Source organism: Manis pentadactyla, chromosome 4, assembly GCF_030020395.1.
Source record: "Manis pentadactyla isolate mManPen7 chromosome 4, mManPen7.hap1, whole genome shotgun sequence".
Lineage (NCBI taxonomy): Eukaryota > Metazoa > Chordata > Mammalia > Pholidota > Manidae > Manis > Manis pentadactyla.
Window position 1 is genome coordinate 121,861,795 of NC_080022.1, and position 12,505 is coordinate 121,874,299.

Genomic DNA, 12,505 nt, shown 5'->3' on the forward strand with positions numbered 1-12,505 from the left:
TAAATAGAATTCGTGCCTCATATCAAATTTACCGAGTATCATAACTCCTCCAAGTGGTAAAGATACCTCAAGACAAATGCTGGGCATAGAAGCCACAGGGCATAAATATGCAAAGAAATAAAAAGCTAACCATTTCAAACAATAAGGCTTCTCTCTCACTTACCAACTTAACATTTCCCTGTATGGCCCCGGAAGATGACTGGTTAGCCAGAGACGGGTAAGATTCCTCAAGGGAGGAACAACCTAAAACAGGCACAGTCGCAGGGGGGTCATCAGGTGAGAAATTGGGGATCAACAGAGGTGAGGCTTAGAACCTCACCCTCCCTGTTCTGAGAGAAATCTTCTGCATATGTGGATGTTTTATTGCCCTTGTCTAGCTTGGATTAACACATAGTCTACAGGCACACACCTGATCATCTACATTTGCTCTCTTACAACACTAAACTATGTTTTCTACCTTTATGTTGTATCTACCTACCACTTCAGCATTTTATTAAAAATAATAAAGAGAGAAATGTGGTATCCACATATAAATCAAGTATAAAAATCAAATGTGTATTCATATTTGAACTGACTGTTTATAGTTCATAATGCATGAGCAAAACCAAAAGTTTCTGTGATGACTGCCCTTGTACTGTTCACCATGTAACTTATTCACTATGTAAGAATTTGTTCTCCATGTAAGAACTTGTTCGTTATGCTTCAGAAGATTGGAGACTGACGAAAATTAGGCTTGGGGTGGATTAATGATAGTCCATTGAGCATTGACTCCCCTATACAGAATTTTATTGTTGTTAACAACCATTTGATCAATAAATATGAGAGATGCCCTAACAACAACAACCAAAAAAAAGTACACACTTCCAATTGTAAAATAAATAAGTAACCAGGATGTAATGTATAGCATAAGGAATATAGTCAAAATATTGTAACAACTTGGTATGGTGATAGCTGGTACCTAGAATTATCATGTATATAAATGTTGAATCACTGTATTGTACACCTGAAACTAATGTAATGTAATACTGTGTGTCAACTACCCTTCAATAAAAAATAATTATCTAAAAAAAAAAAAAAAGAAGATGTACATACATACCATTGGATATTGTTCAGCCATAGAAAGAAAAGAAATCCTGCCATTTGCAACAACATGGATGGATCTAGAAAGTATTTTGTCCAATGAAATTAGACAGGTGGAGAAAGACAAGTACCAAATGACTTCACTCATTTGTGGAGTATAAAAACAAAACAAAACTGAAGGAACAAAACAGCAGCAGACTCACAGACTCCAAGAAGGGACTAGCGGTTACCACAGGGAAGGGTTTGGGGAAGGTGGGTGGGATGGTGGGAGAAGGGGATTAAGGGGCATTATGATTAGCACACATAACGTAGGTGAGTCATGGGGAAGGCAGTATAGCACAGGGATGACAAGTAGTGACTCTACAGATTCTTACTACACTGATGGACAGTGACTGCAATGCGGTGTGTAGGGGGGACTTGATAATATGGGTGAATGTAGTAACCACAGTGTTGCTCATGTGAAACCTTCATAAGATTATACATCATCCTTATCCTTTAATAAAAAAGATATTGTTTTCTTAAAAAAAAAAAAAAAAAAACCTCTGAAACTGAGTGCAAATTCTGCCTACCTGGGAATAATGGATTTCTTCTGAGGTCAGACTCTCAGAGAGGCCTGAAACTTAGAAAAGGCTAAGAACCACTCCCCTGAAGGTTATGTGGCCTACCCAACAGGTACATTTTTATCGTGTAACACCGGGGGGCGGTGTATCTCACCTTAAGACTTGAAGGAATTCCAGGAGAACTAAGTATACTGCACTTCTGTCTCTCCACAGCACAGGCAGCGCCCTCACAATTAGAGCTGCTGAGTCAGGGAAGCTGCCTCTACATAACTAACTAGACTAGGAAATTAAGTTTGTGACCTGGCCATGTCACTGGTTTTGTAATACCATCTTGGACAAATAATTCACTTTGTTCTAGTTTTCAGATTTAAAAAATCTCTTTGTAAGTGGGCAGCGTGAATGTAAGAGGAATCATCATGATTAATTCTAGATGACCTCTTCTGGGAGCAGAGGAGAGGAAAAGGACCCAAGGTGACATCCATAAAGCCTAAGTGATCAACTCCTTCCACCCCGCAGTGACAGGAGCAGAGAGCTGGAGACGGTTTCCAGTGGTCGTTCCAGGCCGGCCAGCCCCAGCCCTCTGGGATTCCAGAAGCCCAAAACCAAGCTAAGCAGGAAGTGCTGACACCACTGTTGACACCCATTTCCCACCAGACTCTTAGCCTGGAAAACATGGAGAGGCTTCATGCCCAGTCCAACTGTCACAAGAAGGCAGATAAAAAAGAAAAACCAAGAAGTGTCTGGCTCACTACAGCAGGCTTTGCTTGTAACAAAATCAAAATAAATCACAAGGAACCAAAAAAACAGCTTTCAAAGGCTTCCCATTTTATGAGTCAAAGGCAAATGCAAAATGAGAAGATCCCAAAACTGAGTACACAAGAAAAAGGGCAGGCTACCTGAAAAGGTGGTTTTCCAACGAGGCATTGGTATATCACTGTTCCTATGCTCCACAGGTCTGCCTTAGCATCGTAATGTTGAGACATGATAACCTCAGGAGCCTGTGAATAAAAATATTCAGGAGATATGCATTATGTTATTTACATATGCATATGCCAATTAACTGGTAAATGTCACACTCCTTGCAAAACTACCAAAACAAAACACATTGTGGTATTTCCCTAATCAAATGATACTGCAATGAACTTAGAACCATATTCCTACATTGAGATTTACTGGTAAATCTCAAAAACGGTGCTATATGAGAAGAATCAAGTTGTAGAAACAAACATTTCTGTACATTATTATGGACACAAATACAGTAAAAGCATTAAAATTATATTAAAGAAAAAACACACCAATGACAGGATAGGGGTTACTTCTAGGGTATGAGAATAGGAGAGTGGGAAATGGGAAAAGGAACGTATATATACAAAAGGACTTGGATTATTCCTTTCTAAAAAAGAAAAGGTCATGGCAAAATATTAACTTTGTAAAATATGGATAATAGGTACACAAGAGTTTGCTATATTATTATTCCTTTTCCCTATCATTTAAAAACTTTTAAAATAATACAAAACTATGATGCAAAACACAATAATAATTGTCTTAAAAACAAAAGCATTTCTCTGCTGCTTTGCTATAGCTATTTTCCCACCTCTCATTAAATGGTGCTTTTTAAAAATACTATCAATCAGGAAAAACATTAAATATGAATGTCAACAGTGGATCTCTGGCAACTTGCTGCACTGATGGACAGTGACTGCATTGGGGTACGGGTGGGGACTTGATAATATGGGTAAATGTAGTAACCACATTGTTTTTTCATGTGAAACCTTCATAAGAGTGTATATCAGTGATACCTTAATAAAAAATTATAATAAAAAAAGATTGTCCACATCTTTTTGACTCAGTAATATCATTTCTAGGAATCTTTCTGACAGAAAGAAGTACAGATGGAAATGTGTGTGCTCATTTCAGTTTTATTTATGATGATGAAAAAAACTGGACACACCCTAAAATTCCAATAAAAGATGAATGGTTAAGAAAATTTATCACACATCTTAGCAATAAAGTGCAGCCATTAAAATTCAGGTTAACTAAGTGTACAAGGAAATGCTTATTTTTTACCACTAAGGAAAACCCAGGTATGGACTAGTATAAAAAATATATATATATGAATGTCAAATACACTTAAAGACAGTGAAATTTTATTTCCCAGGTATAACATTTATTGTCCCTTGTAAATTTCTTACTGAGCCAACTTCCTTTAGAGATCAGGCCAAGCACACTCTATCTTCAAGGCTCTTAATTCAAGGCTGACCTAGTTCATATTTAGGAAGTACAAAATAATTTTAAATTGCATTAAATTAAAAAGTTTGTTGTATAAACAGTAAAAGTATGATCAAGAAAGTAAATTGAATGCAAAAAACTTTTTTAAACTTTGATGACTAGTTCCTTGATCTCAAAGTTGATTTTAGATTAGAGGAAATCCAATTAGGATTTAAATAGAACATAAATACACATTAAACTTATAATTAAAATAGGTACATTTATTTACTTTGCAGAATTCTGAGGCTCCAGAATTAAGATACTTCCAGTCTTAACACATTAGTTCAGAAGTTTTCACAGCTTACCCTAGCAGACATGATAATATTCATATGAAAGGGCAAAGAAGAAAGCTAATATTTTTTCAGCTTTCAGTATGACACAAATTTAAAAAATCTCCTATGATATTGGTGCCTTATCAAGAGATAGAACATGCAAAATATGAACATGTCCTGTACCTGAAGAGGTGCCCTAGAGGCTTTTTTTTCTTTTTTTTGGTATTCCTAATATTACGCATGAAGTATATAGTATGACCATACTTCATCAGTTTTTATTTTCAATTCAATCTAATAGGAGATTTCTACTATAATAACTAATCTTTTTTAAAACTAAAAAACAATGGGCAAAAATGACTTTTACAGTCTGCTATGCTAAAGCAAAAAATGTCTATATTATATCACAGCATTATCAGTAATACAGTTAATGTTAATACAAGTAAAAACACACTATAAAATCACATCTTACTTGGAAACAAACCTTACACTTAAATTCCAGTGCTCATGGTGCCATGTCATAAACACACAAGGACACAAACACTCACCATGTACATTGGGGATCCACACAGTGTTGCAGCCATCATGTTACTGTGTAGGTAACGAGCAAACCCAAAATCCGCTATTTCACAAAATAAAAAGGAGAAAAACAAATGATACCTTTGCTCACACTTAACATAGATCATATTTTCAAGACATAAAGAGGCACAATGGAACTGTGACAAATTAAATTAACAGCTTACTGAAAGTAACTACCTCATTTTTGACAATCTATGAAATAGTAATCACCGATTGGATTAAAGAAGGCAGCGTGAGAGGTGAGACAGAGACCTCCTCCTAAAACCACATATAATATGAAAATATAATTAATACAATTAATCCTGAAAGAGCAACAGGAAAGAAGGCTGCAAAGGACTGCATACACCTGGAGAAAAGAGCAGACCTCATGGAACAAGGTAACGTACCAAAGCGGTGACCCAGTAGGACCCAAGCCCTTCCCCCACCCCAGCTCAATGGAGGGAGGAAGAGAAACAGAGCAGGGAGGGAGTGGAGGCCTGGGAATGCTGAACACCTAGCCCTGGAGATCTGCTCTGGGAGCACAAACCTACATTGCATGGTACTCTGGTGATTAGTGGGGTTGGAAAGCTAAGACAGGTGGAATACCTGGAGAGACGGAGATTCCAGCTGCTTGTGGAAAACAGGGATTCATATCCGGCCCAACTGGGCAGGCAGTCTGAGAGACTTCCTAACAGTGAGAGGGCTGCTAAAGGGGCAAGCATTGCGCAGAGCTTACTGCTCAAGAAAAAGAACAGATAGACAAAATTGTCCAGGTGCACTCTGCCCAGCAGGCTGGGACCTTAAACGATCTTCACTCACTCCATCCCCAACTGGCTCTGCAGCTCCAAGGCCCGCCAAGGTGATATGCAGCCTGCTGTGTCTTCCTCCCGGCTATCCTGCACCTGGCTCGCAAACGAGAAGCCCCTGCCCTGGTGTCAGGCCAGTCAGAGGGAAGCCCCACCTATGGCAGCTACAAAAACAAAGCATAGAGGCTTACACCTGTGTGTTTGGCCAATTGGTTCTGGCAGTGGAGACAGGCATAACAGCCGGGAAACAGGAAAGAGCTCTTTCCTCACCCCTGGCACCAGCACCACTCCCGTGACTCCCGACATCGCTCCAGGGATGGAGCAGCTCCACAGAGTAGAGCTTCTGGGCACTAGAGGGTGCCACATACAAATATGAAACATCAAAGGAACCTGGCTCAAAGCAAAATCTCAACACCAGAGAAAGGACCGAGTGAGACTGAATTAATAAATCTTCCTGAAGGAGATTAAAAATAAAAATCATAAACATGCTCATGAAGGTACAGAAAAATACTCAAGAACTCAACTCAGGAAGAAATTGAGGACAGGTATCCAATAGTTGAAGAGCACAATGGGGGTATTAAAAGCAGATTAGATATGGTGGAGGACACAATAAATGAAACAGATACTATGGAAGAGGAATACAAAGAAGCTGAGGCACAGAGAGAAAAAAGGATGTCTAGTAATGAAAGACTACTGAGAGAACTGTGTGACCAATCCAAATGTAACAATATTCATATTATAGGGGTATGAGAAGAAGAAGAGAGAGAAAAAGGGATAGAAAGAGTCTATGAGGAAGTAATTGCTGAAAACTTCCCCAATCTGGGGAAGGAGACAGTCTCTCAGACCATGGAGGTGCACAGACCTCCCAACACAAGGGACCCAAGGAGGACAACACCAAGACATATAATACTTAAAATGGCAAAAATCAAGGATAAGAATGGACTATTAAAAGCAGCCAGAGAGAGAAATGAGGTCACATACAAAGGAAAAGCAATCAGGCTATCATCAGACTTCTCAGCAGAAACTTCACAGGCCAGAAGGGAGTGGCATGATATATTTAATGCAATGAAGCAGAAGGGCCTTGAACCAAGAATACATTATCCAACAAGATTATCATTTAAATTTGAAGGAGGGATTAAACAATTCCCAGAAAAGCAAAAGCTGAGAGAATTTAGCTCCCACAAACCATCTCTCCAGTGTATTTTGGAGGGACTGCTACAGATGGAAATGTTCCTAAGGTTAAATCGCTGTCATCAGAAGTAATAAAAAGGGATAGACAAAGAGTACAGAATATGATACCTAACATATAAAGAATGGAGGACAAAAAAAGGAGGGGAAAAAAAGAACTTTTAGACTGTGTTTGTAATAGCATAATAAGTAAGTTCAGTTAGACTCTTAGATAGTAAGGAAGTTACCCTTGAACCTTTGGTAACCATGAATCTAAAGCCTGCAATGGCAATAAGTACATACCTATCGATAATCACTCTAAATGTAAAATGGTCTGACTGCAGCAATCAAAAGACATAGAATCACTGAATGGATAAAAAAAAAAAAGACCCAACTATATATTGCCTACAAGAGACTCATATCAAACCCAAACACATACACAGACTAAAAGTGAACAGATGGAAACAGATATTTCATGTGACTAATAGGGAGAAAAAAGCAGTACGTGTATCAAACAAAAGAGACTTTAAAACAAAGAAAGTGACAAGACACAAACACGGGCATAACATAATGATAAAGGGGTCAATCCAACAAGAGGATATAACCATTATAAATATCTCTGCACCCAACACAGGAGCACCTACGTATGTGAACAAATACTAACATAATTAAAGGGGGAAGTAGAATGGAATACATTCATTTTAGGAGACTTCAACAAACTACTCACTCTAAAGGACAGATCCACCAGACAGAAAATAAGGAAGGAGACAGAGGCATTGAAAACACATTAGAACAGATGGACTTAACAGACATCTACAGAACTCTATACCCAAAAGCAGCAGGATACACATTCTTCTCAAGTGCACATGGAACATTTTCAAGAACAGATCATATACTAGGCCACAAAAAGAGCCTCAGTAAATTCAAAAAGATTGAAATTGTACCAACCAGCTTCTCAGAGCACAAGGATATGAAACTAAAAATAAATTATGCAAAGAAACCAAAAAATCCCACAAACACATGGAGGCTCCACAACATGCTCCTAAATAATCAATGGATCAAAGACCAAATAACAACAGATATCAAGCAATATATGGAGACAAATGACAATAATTCAACACCGCAAAATCTGTGGGACGCAGCAAAGGTGGTGCTAAGAGGAAAGTCTATTGCAATACAGGCCTAACTCAGGATATAAGAACAATCCTATCTGAACAGTCTAAACTCACAATTTTCAGAAATAGAAAAAGAAGAACAAATGAGCCCCAAAGTCAGTAGAAGGAGGGACATAATAAAGATTAGAGCAGAAATAAACAAAATTGAGAAGAATAAAACAATAGAAAGAATCAATGAAAATAGGAGCTAGTTCTTCGAGAAAATAAACAAAATAGATAAACCCCTAGCCACAATTACCAAGAAAAAAACAGAGTCTACACACATAAACAGGATCACAAATGAGACAGGAAAAATCACTATAGAAACCACAGAAATACAAAGAATTATTAGAGAGAACAGTGAAAATTATAAGCTAACAAACTGGATAACCTAGAAGAAATGAACAACTTTCTAGAAAAAGACAGTCTTCCAAGGTTGACTCAAAAAGAAACAGAAAAGCTGAACAGATGAATTACTAGCAACGAAATTGATTTGGTAATCAAAAAACTACCTAACAACAAAACTCCTGGACCAAATGGCTTCACCACTGAATTTTACCAAACATTTAGTGAAGATTTAATACACATCCTCCTTAAAGTTTTCCAAAATGTAGAAGAGAAAGAAATACTTCCAATCTCATTCTATGAGGCCAGCATCACGTTAATACCAAAACCAGGCAAAGACCCCACTAAAAAAGAAAATTACAGACCAATATCACTGAAGAACATAGATGCAAAAATACTCAATAAAATATTAGGAAACTGAATTCAAAAATACATAAAGAGGATCATACACCATGACCAAGTGGGATTCATCCCAGGGATGCAAGGATGGTACAACACTTGAAAATCCATCAACATCGTCCACCACATCAACAAAAAGAAGGACAAAAACCACATCATCATTTCCATAGGTGCTGAAAAAGCATTTGACAAAATTCAACATCCATACATGATAAAAACTCTCAACAAAATGGGTATAGAGGGCAAGTACCTCAACATAATAAAGGCCATATATGACAAACCCACAGCCAACATCACACTTAACAGCGAGAAGCTGAAAGCTTTTCCTCTAAGACCAGGAACAACACAAGGAGGGTCACTCTCCCCACTGTTATTCAACATACTACTGGAGGTCATAGCCATGGCAATCAGACAAAACAAAGAAATATAAGGCATCCAGATTGGTAAAGAAGTCAAACTGTCACTATTTGCAGATGCATAATATTGTACATAAAAATACTCTAAAGATTCCACTCCAAAACTACCAGGACTAATATCTGAATTCAGCAAAGTTACAGGATACAAAATTAATACACATAAATCTGTTACTTTCCTATACACTAATGATGAACTAGCAGAAAGAGAAATCAGGAAAACAATTCCATTCACAATTGCATCAAAACGAATAAAATACCTAGGAATAAACCGAACCAAGTAAGTGAAAGACCTATACTCTGAAAACTACAAGGCCCTCTTAAGAGAAAGTAAAGAGGACACTAATGAATGGAAATTCATCCCATGCTCTTGGTTAGGAAGTATATTGTCAAAATGCCCATTCTACCTAAAGCAATCTACAGATTCAATGCAATGCCTATCAAAATACCAACAGCATTCTTCAACAAACAGGAACAAATAGTTCTAAAATTCATATGGAACCACCAAAGAGCCTGAATAGTCAAAGCAATCCTGAGAAAAAGAAGAATAAAGCAGGGGGAATCTCACTTTCCAACTTCAAGCTCTACTACAAAGCCACAGTAATCAAGACAATTTGGTACTGGCACAGGAACAGACCCACAGACCAGTGGAACAGAATAGAGAGTCCATATATTAACCCAAACATATATGGTCAATTAATATACCATAAAGGAACCATGGACATACAATGGGGAAATGACAGCCTCTTCAACAGCTGGTGTTGGCAAAACTGGACAGACACATGTAAGAGAATGAAACTGGATCATTGTCTAACCCCATACACAAAAGTAAATTCGAAATGCATCAAAGACCTGAATGTAAGTCATAAACCATAAAACTCATAGAAAAAAACTTAGGCAAAAATCTCTTGGACATAAACATGAGCAACTTCTTCATGAACATATCTCCCCAGGCAAGGGAAACAAAAGCAAAAATGAACAAGTGGGACTATATCAAGCTGAAAAGCTTCTGTACAGCAAAGGACACCATCAATAGAACAAAAAGGCATCCTACAGTATGGGAGAATATATTCATAAATGACATATCGGATAAAGGGTTGACATCCAAAATATATAAAGAACTCACGCACCTCAACAAACAAAAAGCAAATAATCCAATTAAAACATGGCACAGGGTCTGAACAGACACTTGTCCAAAGAAGAAATTCAGATGGCCAACAGGCACATGAAAAGATACTCCACATCGCTAATCATCAGAGAAATGCAAATTAAAACCACAATGAAATATCACCTCACACCAGTAAGGATCACCACCATCCAAAAGACAAACAACAACAAATGTTGGCGAGGTTGTGGAGAAAGGGGAACCCTCCTACACTGCTGGTGGGAATGTAAATTAGTTCAACCATTGTGGAAAGCAGTATGGAGGTTCATCAAAATGCTCAAAATAGAAATACCTTTTGACCCAGGAATTCCACTTCTAGGAATTTACCCTAAGAATGCAGCACTCCAGTTTGAAAAAGACAGATGCACCCCTATGTTTATCGCTGCACTATTTACAATAGCCAAGATATGGAAGCAACCTAAATGTCCATCAGTAGATGAATGGATAAAGAAGATGTGGTACATATACACAATGGGATATTACTCAGCCATAAGAAAAAAACAGATCCTACCATTCACAACAACATGGATGGAGCTAGAGGGTATTATGCTCAGTGAAATAAGCCAGGTGGAGAAAGACAAGTACCAAATGATTTCACTCATCTGTGGAGTATAAGAACAAAGAAAAAAACTGAAGGAACAAAACAGCAGCAGAATCACAGAACCCAAGAATGGACTAACAGTTACCAAAGGGAAAGGGACTGGGGAGGATGGGTGGGAAGGGAGGAATAAAGGCAAAAAAAGGGGGCATTACTATTAGCAGACATAATGTATATTGGGGGGCACAGGGAGGGCTGTACAACACAGAGAAGACATATAGTGATTCTATAGCATCTTACCACACTGATGGACAGTGACTATAATGGGGTATGTGGGTGGACTTGGTGATGGGGGGAATCTAGTAAACACAATGTTCATGTAATTATAGATTAATGATACCAAAAAATGAAAAAATGAAAAACACCAGGTGTAGAATTTGAACTAGTTTTTTTCTTTTCTCGATATCAGATGGAACCTACATAAAGTCAGAAATTTCTTAAATACTAATAAAAAGTTATTTTTCTAATCAAAAGAAAAGCTTTAAAAAAAAGCCACCATTACAAACTACTTCAAATAATTCTGAGATAAATACAAGGGTGCTAAAAACTGCCAGGTCTCTCACATCCCAGATGTTAAATCCCATGAGCTGTAAAGAACAAAGGTTGTTAAATTGATGCCAGCAACTGTAATATTTCAGCTTCCTTCTAACGAGGAGAAGGAGGATTTGCAGCTGGGATCCATGTTTAGAGTGCCTAAAATGGGCCCTCTGGCCCTCCTGAGATGCAGTATATGGTTCTAATAAGGGAAAAGGTTCAGATATCTAAATATACCTCACTGAACTCAATATAAATTTCAAAAGTGCATCAACAAAATCCATTATTCTAACAAAACTAAACTGAAATTATCTAAAAATACTGAGTTCTAAAAATTTCCTTTGCATAAAACAATGCGTGGCCATTTACCTATTTTGATGCGAATACCACTGACACTCAACTTTCTGCGACTGGCATAAGACAGCAAGATGTTCTGTGGTTTGAGATCCCTGTGGATTATGCCTTTGCTGTGCAGAGTTCGCATGGCAGCTGCAATCTGATGCAGAAACACTCTGATAGTATCCTCACTGAGAGTTCCTTTAGCTGGTAGAAAAGAGTCATATCAAAAAAAAAAAGGAAAAAAGAAAAGAGTCACATCAGTGTTTAAGCACACAAAACCAAATACCATGTGCATATTCCACCAACATGAGTGAGCTGTTAGGGAGACCATGGAGGGAGTAAGTCACTGGAATTTGCATTTTTTTTTACTTTAGTAATTTAAGTCTATGAAGATATCATGTTATCTCAAAAATCTTAAGCTCTTATAAAAAGAACTTATTTACATTTGCATCTTTTGTTTTCACTAGTGTTCATTTTTGGTTTTCCTTTCTGATTTTTTTACTGCTGAATGTGCCCATGTTATTCTGAAAACCTTTCCATATGAAATTAATGAGACAAAATTATATTAACACTTGGAAGAAATGAAATATTATGGTTTTAAAAGCATTTAAATGACATGTTAAGTGACCTTTATGGCCTCCACATCTTCAAATAAAATGAATCCCTGTGGGTTAAAAGCAGGTGCTCAACAAATGTGAGTGTCCTCTATAATCCAAAAATAAGTCCCCCATCCTATGAGTCAAATATCTGAGATAAAAATCCATATTTAATTCCAACCATTACCTAAGCACAAATGAAAAATAGGTGATTCCCAGAGGATAAGCACCTCAACATAATAAAGGGCGCATAC

At 37.5% G+C, this 12,505-nt stretch overlaps 1 protein-coding gene across 5 annotated transcripts in view; it reads right to left on the reverse strand.

Annotated features, from left to right (window-relative positions):
- The window catches only part of ULK2 (unc-51 like autophagy activating kinase 2), a 152,972-nt gene that overhangs the window by 109,414 nt on the left and 31,053 nt on the right, over positions 1-12,505 (reverse strand). For 4 of the 5 annotated variants that reach the window (XM_036920681.2, XM_036920680.2, XM_036920679.2 and 1 more), the window contains 3 exons: positions 11,686-11,859; positions 4,726-4,799; positions 2,537-2,638 (listed from right to left, as the gene is read on the reverse strand). In XM_036920681.2, coding sequence (XP_036776576.2) covers positions 2,537-2,638; positions 4,726-4,799; positions 11,686-11,859 — 350 coding nt within the window. The remainder of the gene's footprint in view (positions 1-2,536; positions 2,639-4,725; positions 4,800-11,685; positions 11,860-12,505) is intronic. The other variant, XM_036920682.2, reaches the window with a different exon arrangement.